The 16,342-nt window shown below is 47.6% G+C and overlaps 1 protein-coding gene across 14 annotated transcripts in view; it reads left to right on the forward strand.

Moving 5' to 3' along the window:
- TACC1 (transforming acidic coiled-coil containing protein 1) overlaps positions 1-16,342 on the forward strand; it is a 113,274-nt gene that overhangs the window by 91,894 nt on the left and 5,038 nt on the right. For 13 of the 14 annotated variants that reach the window (XM_082374572.1, XM_082374560.1, XM_082374566.1 and 10 more), the window contains 7 exons: positions 1,298-1,350; positions 8,053-8,178; positions 10,726-10,802; positions 12,177-12,220; positions 13,412-13,572; positions 14,332-14,438; positions 15,302-15,422. In XM_082374572.1, the coding sequence (XP_082230698.1) occupies positions 1,298-1,350; positions 8,053-8,178; positions 10,726-10,802; positions 12,177-12,220; positions 13,412-13,572; positions 14,332-14,438; positions 15,302-15,422 (689 nt within the window). The other variant, XM_082374571.1, reaches the window with a different exon arrangement.

The following is a 16,342-nucleotide window of genomic DNA, read 5'->3' on the forward strand; positions in this document are numbered from 1 at the left end:
ATCCTTGCTGGTCTATCTCAGAAAGGTCACTTGGCTCCCACTGCATTTCTTCGTACGTTCCATGTATTGGTTATGGAAGGTTATCTTTTATGGAAGGTTATCTTTGATAAACTTGTTGAGGTTAAGGACTATGAGTGATTCATCTTCGATTTTCCTCTAGTGCAGGTGCATGGTCCATGTTTGTTGAATTATATCCTTCCTCACTAGGAGGAAATTCCTTTGGCAGAAACTTCATGAGCTGGGGTTCTGCCAACAGAACAGCTCCCGTTAACACCGTTCGTAACTGATGAGCCACATCGTGGGAGCGAGCAGGGGCCCTGGTTGTGTGGGCTGGGAGGGTGTGGAGGTGGGATGGGTGAACTGTGTCCTGGGATATCACCTTCAGCCTGGGTCTTGATAGATGAATACGAAGATGCATCCCAAGGAGTCTCTCACAGGGATGGGAAGGAACCTGCCACACAGGTAAAATGCCCAGTAGCTGTCCGTGAGTACAGGGCAAGTGGGAACCCGGGGTCGTCCTGAGGAATTGGGGCTTTATCAGTATAGAGGAGCCACTGAAGGTTTTTAAGCGAAGTAGTGATGGTCACATTTGTGTTCTCAATAATTCACTCTCGACAGTGCACTAAAGTAGTAATTTGTGATTGCAGGTGGAGGATTGCAGGTGGAGCTTTAGCATTTTATGTGCTTTTACATATTTAAAAATTTTCTTCAACGAGTGCATGTTCCTTTAATCAGAAAAAGCATAGTGTTGGTTTTTTGTAAACGTTGACTCTGGTGGTAGAGCGGAGCCGCGGAAACCAGCTTGAAGGGTGTGGGGAGGATAATGGATTTAGTTTTCAGGCATTGAAGTTTAGAGGTTTTTGTTTTATCTGTTACATTAATTCCACTGAAGTGCCCTTCAGGGCTGGAATTCAGATTCACTCCAACTTGGTAGTAAAATAGCTTTCAGCGTTAACGGCTTCTCCTCTTTCTGCAATGACCCCGTGGTTAGTCCAGCTCACTTGCAAAACTTTTCATGGACACAAGGGGGCAGCCTTGCCATTCTCTCCACCTGAGGACGTGCTTCCGTCTGAGGCTGACCGACCCTAAGCTCCTCGTTCCTCTGGATGTTTTGGACCCTGAACACAGACAGCGCAGTGGTCAGCAGAATATAGCGCGTCTTCAGAGATCTTGAGATGCTGTTCAGGGGCCCATGGATGTCCTTCTGGGCCTGCGCTGGGGTTTCCCAGAGTCTCTCGGTGGGAAGGAAAGGCACGACCTCTTGGGATGACTCTAAAAATGACTCTCTGTGTTTTAGGCGCTGAGAAGGAGACGTGCCAGCAGATGGAGAAGGATGGACCCTCCGTGCCCGTGAGTCCCCAGGCTCGTGGGGGAGGGGTGTGAGCGCGGGGGGTTCAGCGTTCGTTTTGAAGCCCATGTTAACTCAGTAATTAAATTCTGGTCTGTGTCTGGTGACGGGCATGAGATACAAATAAAGCACAGCTCCTTCACTTGAGGCGTCTCAGAGGGTGACCACTAGTACTTAGACCTGTAGCTGGACGTCCTGAGATGTCCTCCAAGTGTAAAGTGCAACCAGCGTTTGACGACTTAGCACAGAAAAGAAGGGAAAATAAAATGTCTCTAACTTTTTATACTGATAACATGTTGATGTTTTGGATCTATTGGGTTAACTAAACTATAGTATTAAAATTAATTTCACCTGTTTCTTTTTACCCCTTAAATGTGGCTACTGAGAATATTTAAATTACATATGGCTTACATTGTATTTCTTTTGAGCAGCCCTGGTTGTAGATTACAAAATGGAAACCAGGGTTCCCCTGTGGTGAATGTTACACCAGGATGTGTCCCCGGGACTGGGGGCACCAGGGCTGACCCACCGCGCATCAGGTGTCAGGAAGGCTGGATGTTGTGAGCTAATTAAAAACCATTTGTTTTCTTTTTAACTTTTAGGCTTACAAAAATAGTACAAAGAATTCCTATAACTCTTGCACCCATGCTCCTCAAACTTTAACCTCTTCTGTAATCAGAATCAGTAAACGCTGGTACGGTATTATTGTCTGGTCTGTAAACCGTATCCAGGTCTTGCCAGCTACCCCCACTAGTGTCCTTTCTCTGGCACAGGATCCAGGGCAGGACCCCTTATGGCGTTCAGTGCCTGTGTTCTCAGTCTCCTTTAATCTGTGACAGTTCCTCAGTCTGTCTCTGTCCTTCCAGACCTTGGCTCTTTTCAAGAGTGCTGGTTAGTTGTTTTGTAGAATATCTTTCAATTTGGGCTCGTCGAGTGTTTCCTCATGAGTAAATTCAGTTTATGCATTTTTGGCACGAATGCATCAGCAGTGACCTCATGGGTATCGGTGCATCCCATTATCGGTGGAATTAACTTTGATCACGTGGTTAAGGTGGTGTCTTCTGGGTTCCTCACTTGAACTAAGTTTTAAAGGAAGAATGGGGTTTGCCAGGTAGATAAGGCAATGAAGGGTGTTCTGGGCAGGAGAGTTGTACTGTGCAAAGACAGGGAGTGAGAAGAAGCATGGGCTTTATAAGGAGTTGTAGGGACGAATAATCTCACGTGATCGGAGGATACTGTGCATGTGGTAGGAGAGAGCCAGGCCACTGGGGCCCTAGACATCGTGCCGGGAGGCTTGGAATTCATGGAAAAGCAGCAGAGAACTCTCCTGGGGGTTGAAGTAGGGAGCATCATGATCGGTGGTAAATCAGAGGGTGGGATGGAGGCTGGGACTTAGCAGGTAGAACCATCACTGCTTGGTGGCTTCCGGGGTGTACGTGGTGGCCGAGGTGGAGGTTGGAGAAAGTCGCTGAAGGCCATCGAGGTTTCCGCCTTGAACATCTGAGAGGTCGGCGTTGTTGATAACCAAGCCCAGAGGGGCTGCGTCTCGACAGGTGGCACCGCTGTCCACCTCGTTGTCTAAGCCACAACCCTGGGGTCCTCTTGGACTTCCCCGTCCTCTGTATTCCCACACGTAGTGTCTGTGGTTTCCACGTCCAGAAAGCAGATGTTGTAAATCCGTCTACTTTTGCCGAGCCCATGGCCACCACCAGTCTTTCTAAGTATGGTGGCAGTTTCCTAATGAATCTCCCTGTTCCCGAGGCTATTCTGTCCTCCTTTTCCATCAGCCAGAGTTGTTCCTCTTTGCTTAAACCCTTTCATTGGCTTCCCTTGTCTTTAGGCTGAGCTCAGACTCTGCTGTGGCCTCCGCGGCTTTCTACACCGCCCCTGCCTCCTTCCCACGCCAGACCCTTGCCCAGCCAAGCGGGCTTTCGTTCACTGCTGTGGGCCCGCCCCTTGGAGGCACTTTCTCTTCTCCCCGCCTGCCCCACGGGTTGGGACCGTGACTGTGTGCCGGCCCCTGCACCCCAGCACTGACCACAGTGAACACGGCTGAACGTAGGAGCCAGTACGTCAGGAGTGTAGAGGAGGAGCCGAATCGTAGGAGTTCAGTTTTAGACGTGTGGCCTTGAGACATCTGTGAGACCAGCTTCTCGGTTCACATCTCCTGTAGGCAGTGAGACGCACACAGCGTGAACTCAGGAAAAGTCAAGGTTGGCTTCAGTAGATCTGAGTGCCCTTAGGACACGGGATAGTTGAAGCTGAAGGATTAGGTGACGTTGTGACAGAAACGTTCTTAACCTGGATCCACAGTAAGAATACATTTTGCATCCTGGCTCGTAGGTACGTATGACACATCTCAACACATGCGTTTGTATTGTTATCAAACAAATTGCACAGGACAGTGTCTGCCTTTCTTCATGTGGCTCACTCTGATTTCTTCTATTCTATTTCATTTTTTTTAACGCACGTTGCTTGTCCTAGTAACCGGTTTCGTGACTCACCGTTGGACTGCGACCCACGGTGTTTCCCTGGAAGGACACAGAGTAAGGGACGTAGGGGTGGGCGAGGGAGCCGTGGGCGCCGGGCAGGAGGACATGCACACAGGGGTCAGGGACCTGGAGCGTGGTCCCCTCTCAGGGGCATTACACCGCAGTGACGGTGGTTTCCAGACAGAATCACTCTTTTGGGAGCCAGGTCTTGTAATCATTCCCAGCACAGCCGCCGTGGCTGATGGCACAGTCACTTAGAGGAGCCACTGAGGCCACCACTCCGCGAGTAGTGAAGTGTCCCCCCATCTGTGGGAGGGGGCCCTTCCCCACAAAAGGATGAGACTCCAGCCTCCGCTCCGCAAACTGCCTGGTCGTGCCCTTAGGGAAACCACTTTCCTGTGACGTTTTCCAGGTACTGTGGGAGCGTCGTCTAGTCTTTTCTGTGTGTAAAAATGGCAAAGGGATGGTCGAAGGCTGTGTTGAGGGACCCAAGCTCTGGTCTGCAGATTTGGGAGGTTCACCCACGTTCTTGAAACGCCCCGGTTACGCTTGCACGTTCCCCAGTTATTCATCCACAGAGTTAGCCCCACCTCCATGCCTCGGCTCGGCAGGGTGATTGTGAACATGCAGGGAAAGGGTAACGTGCAAGGCTGAGCCAGAAAGCCCTGAGCTGCTGTGAGGTGGCGTGACGTTGGCGGGAGAGCTGGGGGAGAGCGGGAGAGAGAGGATGGGGGAAGCCTTGTCTCCAGAGCCCCCTGCAAAGACCACGTGCTGGGTCGTCATCTTTGAACAGTAACTCCAGTTGAACTTGCGGAAGTAAATTAATTTCTACTTCCTTAGAACGCTGAATCAGCATTGCATAAAGAACTTGCAATATTCAAAACACTGACTAAGAAGTCTGTTTAGTCTGGCCTTTGCCTCAGTAAGCCTCTGGGTGTTTCTCTGAAGGGCATTCCTGTTTCAGTCTCTGCCCAGCACCAGGGGGCGGCCAGGGCCGAGTAACTAAGACCGGAGGGCGGTCATCTCGCTTTTCAGCTGCTGGTCTACAGCATCTTTCACTTAGGAGTCAATCTGCTATTTTTTCAGAGAAATCTTAAACTTCTTAAAAGTTGAGTTCACTTGGCTTTTCCAGTGTGTCTCCGTTAGAAGTGGCAGGGGGGACACTGCTCTAACGGGTTCAAGGACAAATGGGATGAGCCTGACAGATTAGGGATCCTGATTTCTCTCATCGCAAGGACGTGAGCAGAGAATTACTTTGTGGCATCTGCACTCACTGTGAACTTACAGCCAAGACTCCCCTCGGTCCCACTGTCTGTAGACAGGTGTTTTGAGTCCTCAAGGGTGAATGCTTTGTGGGACAGGGAGAAAGACCAGGGGATATGAAGCAGGACCCTTTTGGAAGGATGTGATTGATCTGGCTGGTTTAGCATCTTTATTAAACACGTTCTAGAGTGCCCAGCCCAGGAAGAGATGGTCAGACCAGTTTTTGGTGATGGTAGATTCTGTAGGCTTTCTGTGCTGTTTGATAAACGGTATAAAGGACTGAGGAATGTAAAAAGCTAAATAAATCCTAGAGGACTGGAAAAGGCAGCTAAAATAGGCCACGGCTATAAATTCCTCGTAAGAGCTGTTGCATTTTGAGCCATGGGGCTTGTGGCCTATGGCCAGGCAGAGGGAGTGGCCGGGAGAGCTGCCGGCTGAAGAGCCCACTCGTCCGGGTGTATTTGTCCCCATCTAAGGCCTGATCTTCCAGCTCGGAACGCTGCCCCTTCCAGACACCTCATTTGTTAGAGTGAAGTCGTTAAACAAGTGGGCGGACTGAATTCATTTATCCCCTCATGGATGAATGAGATGCAGAACTCCAGAACAGACAATATTTCCCTTACTAAGAAAACTTGGCTTATTTCCCAAACTCTTGCTAACATGAGGGTCACGGAAGGCACAGGGGACCAGTTTCCCAGAGTTGCCTTGTCTTAGGGATTCTGATTTAGAATAATAAAAACAAAAGACTGATTTAAAATGTAATAATTTAGAATCGGAAGTGTAATGAGATGAACCAAATGTGTGGGCTGGACCTAGTTGGCAGGTTACACGGGAAGCGGGATGGTGGGGAGGAGTCTTGATGAGCTTTGTGGCATGGGAGGTGGGGGGATGAGTCAGATGTCCAGTGTGTCAGTGACCGACAGCTGACGATCGTGATCTCATCATCTCTGGGTCAGGAGTCCTGGGGCAGCTTCACTGAGCGCCTCTAACTCAGGGTCTCTCCCCAGCTGCTCTCGGGGTCAGCCCTGACCAGGGCTGCGGTCACCTCCAGGCTCAATTTGGGTGGATCTGCTTCCAAGCTCTCTCACCTGGCCGTTGGCAGTTCCTTGCCACGTGGCCTCTCCACAGAGCTTCTCACAGCCGGAGCCTCTTTGTCAACGAGTGACACCGCATGACTTTACCACTTTCTGTTCTTTAGACAAGGGTCACTGGGTCCAGCCTAACTCGAGGGGAGGAGGCTACACGAAAGGACTCGTACAGGAGGTGGGGTCATTGGGGGCCATTTTAGGGCTGCCGGCCCCTAGTAGCTTCTGGCTCTGGTGATGGAGCTCTCCCAGGATAGAAGGTGTTTCTGGGGGACCTCAGGCTTCCGTCAGCATGGTGGGCTGGCCTCCCCCAGATGGTGCAGGAACGGGCACTGCCAGCTTGTGGCTTTTGCATTTTCCCTCTTCTGTGGCCTCAGCCAGGGGTTTGTCTCTTGGACCCTTGGCTGAGGGCAGTGAAGATCTAGGCAAAAATTATGTGTGTGTTCCTGAGCATTTTCTAGAGAGAGGGTGAGTCCATAATGACCCTGAAAAGTTTAAAAACCACTGGTCTACGTTGACCTTGCACTTCCTCTTCAAGCTCGATTCGAACAAGATACCAGAGCCCGATTGATTGCAGTCGGTAACTATTTGATCAGTTATGCTGACATTGAAGATTATTCCCTAATCCTAACCCTAACTCTAATAATTTTTATTTATTTATTTATGGCTGTGTTGGGTCTTTGTTTCTGTGCGAGGGCTTTCTCCAGTTGCGGAGAGCCGGGGCCACTCTTCATCGCGGTGCGCGGGCCTCTCACTATCGCGGCCTCTCTTGTTGCAGAGCACAGGCTCCAGACGCGCAGGCTCAGTAGCTGTGGCTCACGGGCCCAGCTGCTCCGCGGCATGTGGGATCCTCCCAGACCAGGGCTCGAACCCGTGTCCCCTGCATTAGCAGGCAGATTTTCAGCCACTGTGCCACCAGGGAAGCCCCTAACTCTAATAATTTTTTGAAAAAAAGATTCCCAGGTCACCTTGGCGGGCATTTTGGGTGTTATTAGATCAGCTTTTTCCCCATTTATACAAAAAGTTAACATAGGTGGGAGGAAATAACCCCCAAAAATGCTTTTTAGGAAAATAAATGGTACAAAGCCCACGTTCTTGTGAAAAACAAAATCCTAACTGAATGTGGCTCTCGGGAACCCAGGTTTATGGCAGAAATCAAGCTGGCACCTCAGAAGGTGACATGTTGACAGAAGGGAACTGAAAACTCGGTGTCGGGAAGACCCAGGACATGGAAATGCAGCCCAGACCCTGGCGTCTGTGCACTTGACAACATCGCTGTGTCTCCGCATGCCAGCCCTCGGGGCCACTGAAATTCCCTGTAATCCTGAATCATCCTGGGGTGGGGTCAGAGTTCACGTATATTTGCCATTTCTACCTGCTTAGGCCTGAAAGTCATTTTAGAAACATTTCCATCCAAAGTGGCCAAATAATAGTACACACAAAGCATCTATATGTAAAAAGGTTGACACTTTTTTGGGAATTTATTTACATGGAACACATCATCCCCAGAGATCCCCAGGTTCACGAGACATTAACCACAGATGGTTTTCTCTTTTATGCACATGACTCTCTGGTGACTGACCTCTATGGTAACTACACTGTCTCCTTTTTGGATGAGAAGAAAACTTCTCTAGGCCGTCCGTTAAAACAGAAGCTAAGACCTCCCTGATATTCATTAGAACGGGTTTTCCTTCAGATCGTACTGTAACTAGATTTTTTTTTTAAGCTTCCCCCGCTGTTTTTTCCCCTTCAAACGTGTTTTTTAAAGGGTGTGATCAGTTTCTTCAGGAGGAAGTTATCGGAGGATATTTGGGGTTAAGAAGCTGAAGAGCGGACGTCTTACCTGTGCCCTCTCCCCCAACAGGCACTGCTGGATTCCCTGGGGGAGAAGGGCCCTGTGTCCGTGGCCTGTGGAGGGGAGAGCCCGCTGGACGGCATCTGCCTCAGTGAATCAGACAAGACCGCCGTGCTCACCCTGATACGAGAAGAGGTAAAGGCTTCCTCGCTGCGTCCGCTTCTGGCCCCGTTTCTTTGTAAAGCCCGTGTGCCAGTGGGTAGGTTCCATCTCTGCTGGCTTGAGTTCTTTCTCCCCGGCTGGAAGTCCCTGTTTCCTCCACTTGTAGCTCGTATAAAGGGCTCCCTGTAAAACGCCTCGTTGGAGCTGGATTCCTGGCCTCCTGGTATCCAGAGGGCAAAGCTGATGCTTGGAAATATCCTTGAGAACTTTTGTACACTTCTTTATCTTTTAGCCCTGAAGTTTTACATATCGCATTTTGCCAACTTTACCCACGTATGTAACTAAATCAGCACCTTCACTCCACAGAGAATATATGCTCATGCCTAAAAGTTTCTTCAATTTTAGACTTGCAGGAATGTAACATTGTTTCCTACCTTCATCCATTCTTTTTTTTCTTTTTTTTTTCCTTTCAGAGTTATTTTATTCAGAAACAAGCAATTATAAATATATGTATCTTTTCTTCCCTCTTTTAGACAAATGGTAGAATACTACATATACCATTCTGTACCTTGCTTTTCTCACTTAAAAATATATCATGCTGATCATTCCATATTAGTATTTAATGCATGCCTACTTCTTTTTCTTTTTATAAATTTATTTATTATTATTATTTTTTTTTAATTTATTTATTTTATCGATTTTTTTTTTTGGCTGCATTGGGTCTTCGTTGCTGCACGCGGGCTTTCTCTAGTTGCGGCGAGCGGGGGCTACTCTTCATTGCGGTGGATTCTCTTGTTGCAGAGTACGGGCTCTAGGCACGCGGGCTTCAGTAGTTGCAGCACGCAGGCTCAGTAGTTGTGGCTCGCGGGCTCTAGAGCACGGGCTCAGTAGTTGTGGCGCATGGGCTTAGTTGCTCCACGGCATGTGGGATCTTCCCGGACCAGGGTTCGAACCCGTGTCCCCTGCATTGGCAGGCGGATTCTTAACCACTGCGCCACCAGGGAAGCCTGCGTGCCTACTTCTTTTTCACATCTGTATAGTGTCCCACAGCCAAATTGGGTCATCAAGGACTTAAGTTCTTGCCATTTCATCTTCAGTGTACTGGCCTGTCCCCTTCAATGTCATAGGTCAGCTCCCCTCATGGTCCTAAGATGGCTGCTACAACTCCATGCTTCATACTGCAGACATCAATGCCTAGCATTAGAAAACGTCTAATTCTCGCCATTCACCTCTCTTTAGGAGCAAAGTCCTCTTTTTTAGGACTTTCCCAAAAGTCCCCAGCAGACTTCCTCTCACATCTTAATGCCTATAATCCCTTCATCCATTCTTTAATTAAAGAACTCAACTCTCGAATCCCTGTATCGTGTTTATTGAACATCTTCTGTTCAAGATAGATCTCTGCTAGGCCTTTCCTGGGTGATCTGGAAAATGTGAAAGACACTGTTAGGTACCATTAATCAGTCACCTCCCTCCTCTGTTATGTTTCTCTGCTGTATTTTATGTGTTTGGTTTGTGTGTTTCTTGATGATTCCACCTTATTTTTAAGAAGGTAATTCCCTCAGTGTAGCGACTTAATTTTTATAATATAATGAGAGTGGTTAAGTACCTCTGACCTAGGTCTTTCGAACTGTTAAAACATAGCAATAAGTTGGTAATTAGGAGTGTCAGCTAGTCCTGTTGTCAAAACTTAGGCGCTGTGGTAAGGAGGCCCCTACAAAATCTTGTAAATGAGAAAAATGACTTCTTCTTTCTCCTGAGAGTTAAAACTATAAGAGGACCACCAGATGCATCAAAGATGTGCCTGATCCCCTGAAGCAGACAGGTTGGCTTCTAGTTCTTGAGATCCTGATTGATGGCACCAAAATAAAGATTGTACCAACTAGAAAGAAGCACAGAGAAGTATAATCACAGGAGAACGAAAGATGCCCATCTAAGCTCTGTGCAGGGCAAATGGCATTTGAGGCCATGAATTTAGAGTGTTTCTTTCCAGTTAGCACGAGCCTCCCAAACGCAGCGATATGGGTTCTGGTCTGGCGAGCAAGACCTTGCCAACAGTGAGGTGGACGCCTCTGCCTAGAGGAACTTCGGGGCCCTGTTCTGACTCAATCGGAAATCTCTGCGGAAAGAGACTGTCTGGTCAGGCCAACTTCCACTGCTCTGATTTTGTGGCAGTTTCATTTCTCAGCCCAATTAAATTGGTGCTCTGGCGTCTCCCTTGGTTAAGATGAGTCTCTGCCAGACAGATGGCTCAGCTGTTGGCATCCTGACCCAGCAGGGTTCTGGGCTGAGAGCCAGACCCCGGACCGAGCTGGAGTTAACAGAGATGGTAATAACCAGTTGGAGCTTTCCTGGGAGAGGTTCTGGTCACCTTCATCCTGGTGACCACGTTCCAGCGTCCTCTGCAGCTGAGAGCATTTCCCCAGTGTTTGTGAGCATTATACACAGATGTTGAGGTTTTTTTATTCCTAATGTAGATTGACTGCCTTCGGATGGACCTGCTTGTGTGTTGTTTTCAGGCTCTAGTCTTAAATTCAAGAGATTGAGTAGGTAAAACCAAGCTTTATCTCCATTATAATCTAGATAATCACTAAAGAGATGGAAGCAAATGAATGGAAGAAAAAATACGAAGAAACCCGACAAGAAGTCTTGGAGATGAGGTTAGACTGGAGGTTTGCGGGAGGGGTGGGTACCTTTATGCATTTTTAGATTTAATACAAAGGAAGTGATGACAGTATTTGCTTACACAGAACCAGCTGTTGAGAACTCGAGGGCTTTGCTATTTGCACCTTAATTTGTGACTGATGGTGTCATTTCCGGAGGATTGCCGACCAGTTATTGTATTCAAATGCTGTAGCTCATTTTGGGTTGTTCAGAACATTGCAAATAAGCAGAACCCACATAATTCTTGTCTTTTGAAAAGACAAATTTGTGCAAAAATATCCATTTGATATTTGATATTATAACAGAAATACAGAGATTTATTGACATACTCAATTATGGAAACACTATAATTTATAAAACGAATTATACATGGTAGCTTCAAATTTCACAACCACAAAATAGATTATAAAAAGCATGTTAACAGGAAACAAAACTGAGTTTACATTGAAATCTCTTTATTTTTGCTGCTCACTCCCTAGAGTTAGGAGCTGTGAAATAACTAAAGATGGCATCAAAGAGTGGGGGGCATAAATAATTTATAAACTGTGCAGTCGGCACTTGAATGATTAAGAAACATTTTAAATATGTCCACTCTAATCTGTGGCTCTTGTATTATTTGGTTTCTTGAGCATTTACTGGGTGTAAGTCCCTGTGCAGGCATGGTGGGGAGGAAGGCACAGCCCCCGACCTTGGGGAGCTTACAGCAGCCATCGTAAGAACTTGGATGCAGGGTCAGTGTGATAGGCGCCGCCAGTGAGGGGCGGGGGAGTGGTCACTTCTCACGATGGGGGATGAGGTCACAGGGAGGGGCACTCGTCACTGGGCAGGATCAGGAAAACACTGCACTTCCCTAAAAGAAAGGTTAACATGGCAGGGCGATCTTTAAACCTCTTTGAATAACTAAAATACTTCTGGAATTAGGACAATCAAATAAAACCTGGATCTGAATCAGAGGGGACCCACTGCCTGTAAGAGTGGTTTGGGGCCAGGGGAAGCCTGAACTCAGGTCAGGTCTCTTAGGAAGAGCCCCAAGAATGTCCTTAACTTATTTTGTAAAAGATTCACTTCTCTAAGCAGAATTCACGTATTGCCTTGGGGGTCATTCACACAAGTGCAAAGAAAAGGTGAAGGCAGTTGTTTCTATAAATAGAACAAAAACCTTGTTAAACAAAATCTCAAGAAAAACCTTTCTGAACATTAACAAATCTTAGGTTAAGCGTAAAAAAAAGGAGGAGCCCCAAAGCAGGTAACTGGGTTATGTGAGTTTGTCAGTACATGTTAATGTGTTTAATTGTTTGGGGCAGCGATTCTCCAACTTCTACTGTTAATAAAATTCTGTTCTGATAAGAGTTTTTGTTTGTTTGTTTAAGGAAAATTGTGGCTGAGTATGAGGAGACCATTGCCCAAATGATCGGTAAGGAAGTTGTTTTCTAGGGCGTGAGCGGTGGGATCCAAAGGTGATCTTCAAATCAGACTATAAATGTCAGTTTGTCCATCCCGGAGATACAAGCGATTCTTATCATTTGCAGTAGTTGATGAAGTTGCCCAAACACTGAATTAGCCGATACTGAATCACTGATCCTCAGGAGAGCTTGCCTTACGGGTGTTGCCGTCTAAAGACACCTTATTCAAGGTGTACTGTTGACTCATTAACACTGAGCTCACGGCCGGTGCTGCAGTTCACGCCAGGACAGAGCTCATCTCACACGGGTTTTCCCCCTAAGACACCTCCAGCCCTGTGGCCCTTAGGACACGAGACAGCCCCGCAGCCTAGGCTTGGGGCCCATTTCAAAATCCCCAACTGGAAGCACAAAAATGCCAGAAACGTGGCCCTAAGTAGACTGAAAAGGACACTTGTTTGCAGTATGAAACGAGGCAGAGCATCGCCTTGTCCAACTTCAGCCGAGAACGTGCCCGGCAGGTGACTCCGGTTCTCTGCCATTCCACGCGTGTCCCCGAACGGCCGGGGACACACCACACATACTGATTTGGGGGCTGCACATAGACTATAGCGAGCAGGGCATCTGCAGATGATGAGGATCGCTGTCGTTAGGTTCCCTTTAGGGGACGGCAGACACTCGAGTTCCAGCACCAGGGTGGGCGGCCTCACCTCGCCCTTCGTACCCCCGGGGGGGCGTCTCTGCTCTGATGCAGCGGCCTCACTCCGCTGCAGGTGCTGCTTTCCCTGCGCCAGACCCGTCGGTGCCTTTAGAAAAGGACAGCTCTTCACCCTCCTGCATTGCATTTAGAACCTCTCGTAGCCTCTGTTGTAAGGACCGACTCCCTAAGCCAGTCAGGTCTTTCTACATTAACTTAGGCGGCGAGATGATATTTTCTGCCGTCCACATCACCTGACGCCCGGGTAGATGCATGGCGCCCGCCCTCGGCTCCTCTGGGTCTCCGCTCACATCTCTCCTCTGACAGAGGCTGCTCACCCCTCTTGCCCGGCTGTGTCTCCCCCGCCAGAAAGGCAGTCCTTGAGGGTGGAACCTTTGTTACCTTCCCTGCTGGGTTCCCCGACCCAGCGTACTGCCTGGTGGCTCGGGGGGGCGGCTGTGAGCTGTGTGTTGAGAGAACGTGCGTTGCTTCTGATCATGACTCACAGAAGATGAACAGAGGACGAGTATGACCTCTCAGAAGAGCTTCCAGCAGCTGACCATGGAGAAGGAGCAGGCCCTGGCCGACCTAAACTCGGTGGAAAGGTCCCTCTCCGACCTGTTCAGGAGATACGAGAACCTGAAAGGCGTCCTGGAAGGGTTCAAGAAGGTAGCCCGTCCTTTGCCTTCTGCCTCCCTGGTGGTGTGTCTTGGTTCTGGGTCTTCAAACGCACGTGCCAGAGGTGCGGGTGGCCTAGAAACAGGGAATCGGGGCCCCTGGGTGGCGTGTCTTGGTCATTCGTCTCCTGGGTCAGGTCAGGAAGCCTTGGACACGACCGGAGTGTGGCACGGAGCGTAAGAACCGTGGGACCCTCAGACTTAGGAGAATTCTAGAAATGTTCTTTTTGATTATTCACCAATTTAATATTAGTAAAAGTAAAAGGGAGTCAAGCCATAGCACTGAAAAATACAGGCTGCATATTCTGGAAGAAAGTAAGTGTAAAGTTTCAAATTTAGTGTAAGTGGGCATATTGTTTGATTTGGTTGTACACCATCACTAAGACACATTTATAGCAGTGAACACTTTTTTTTTTTTTCATATTAACCATAAAAATGACTGTCCGGTTTGTCTAAAATGGGATCAGCTTGCCCTTCAGTTTTGAATATCTGCCCTTCCTAAAGCAGGTGTGTCAGTGTAACTTACTGTATGATTTGAAAGTTAATACATGAAGAAGTTATCTACAGTTTCTTCAGTGAGAATTATCTGTGCCTGTTTCAAACAACCATGGAGTCTTATTTGGAGGCATCTGAATATATTAGGTTTTTTCATTTTTTTAAAAAAATGAAAACCCTGATATGTGGTATGTTACTAGTAGAAGGAAAACAAAATGACTTGTTTCTTTCATTTTAAATTGTCACTTGGGAACAGAACGAAGAAGCCTTGAAAAAATGTGCTCAGGATTACTTAGCCAGAGTTAAACAAGAAGAGCAGCGGTATCAGGCCCTGAAAATCCACGCGGAGGAAAAACTGGACAAGTAAGAACTTGTGCATAAGAATTGCACTTTTCCTGATGTTGTGGGAAGATTGATAGAGACGAGAAAAAAAAAATCACTATTTTGCAACTCCAGGTCGCACTTGTGTGTACCTGTGTGTCTTATTTAGTTTTTTGAATAGGTGGACTCTTCACAAGGTTCAGACATTAAAAAGAATAAAAAGATACAGTCTCTCCCTCCCACCCCCTCCCCCTCCCAGTGGGTTCCCACCTCTTTCCTCACCCCAGAAAATCGTTCTTTTTCCCCCCACCCCAGCTGTATTGAGCTATAATTGACATAAGACATTGTGTAAGTTTAAGGTGTATGACATTGAGTTGATACATTTATATACGTATCACCATAGAGTTAGCTAATGCTCCATCCCGTCACATAAGTACCATTTTTTAAATGTGAGAATCTCCTTTTGTAATGGAGATTTTTATTAATAAAGTCGCTTGCAGGTCTGTTTCATAGATGCCGGTGGTTAGCATTCTGACTCATTGGCTGTGTTAATCCACAGAGATCCCACCTGCTATTGTACTGGGTTAAAAAAAATCTTAAGACTGTTGTAGAAACTGTCATGTGATTCTGTTTTCTAGTGGCATGTGAACGTTGAAGGGTCCCGTGTGTCTTTTAAGGTTGATTCTGCCGTTGGTTTGCATTGTGGAAATCTCCTTAGCAGCTGGGTGTAAATGGAATTTTTATAAATTAAAATTGAATTACGTCGCTCACCAATTCCTCTTCTTCCTCTGTGGTGGAGTCAGTCCTCCTAGTTCTGTGTCACAGGTGTCAGCGGTTAGCACCCTCATCGGGAGCCGCGACTGATGGCAAACCATGTGCTTTTTGTCCCTTTGTTCCATAAACAGAGCCAATGAGGAGATCGCTCAGGTTCGAACAAAAGCAAAGGCTGAGAGCGCCGCTCTCCACGCGGGGCTCCGGAAAGAGCAGATGAAGGTGGAGTCCCTGGAAAGGGCCCTTCAGCAGAAGGTAAGAGGGGCGGTGTCACGCCCACCGAGACCTTTGGTTTCCCACGTCGTCTGGATGAAAGGGGCTTATCTGCTTATCTCTGCGCAGACGCTTCAATCCAGCTCCTTTGGGAAGTGACTCAGGTGGCAGCAGATACTCCCAGGTGTATTAGTGGGACCCGGCCACAGGCAGGGTGCAGAGAGGAGGTTGCATTAACTGAAGCTCAGAGGACCAAACGCTTAGTTAGGCTCCGAAGCTACCTTTTTTTTCTCTTTTCGTTTTGTTTTTTTTCTGTAATATAATATGTGAAGCCATCTTCCCTCTTCATCGCAATTTCCCCCTCCAGGGAACATTTGGCAACGTCTGGGGGTATGTTTGGTTGTCACGACTGGGAGATGTTACAGGCATCTATGGTGCACAGGATGCGCCCCGCACCAAGACTGGCCCTGCCCAGATGTGGCCGGAAACTCTGCTACAGAAGTAAACATCAGTGGTGATAACGATCCCCATTCTCTTGCTAATTAGTGACTCTTAGACTTCATTTTCTGTGCCTCTAGTGTTTTTCTTACTGTGTCTCCAATCATGTTGTCAGGCCTGTGGCATCCATTCAGCCAGGGCAGGGGTTTTTATCATGGCATCTGATAACCCCTAAGACAGTGGCCCCTGGGATCCTTAGACTCTGGGATCCCAGGTCCCTGGGGATGCTGATGGATCAAATGAGGTGAGGCCCAGATACTTATTTTTTTTGTTTTTCTTTTTTTTTTTTTTTTTAAAAATACCCCCAAGTAATTCCTATGATAGCAAGGAAGTTTGACAAACAAACTTCAAGGACAGACTTCAGAGGGCCAGTAATTACCCTCACCCCCTACTCAATAGAAGCATAACTTTGTGAACACAAGACCATTTCTCAGGGGAGAAGGTATAGAGCTTTCCTTTCTTTA

Source organism: Balaenoptera borealis (assembly GCF_965194805.1).
Source record: "Balaenoptera borealis genome assembly, chromosome: 21".
In the NCBI taxonomy this organism is placed as follows: domain Eukaryota; kingdom Metazoa; phylum Chordata; class Mammalia; order Artiodactyla; family Balaenopteridae; genus Balaenoptera; species Balaenoptera borealis.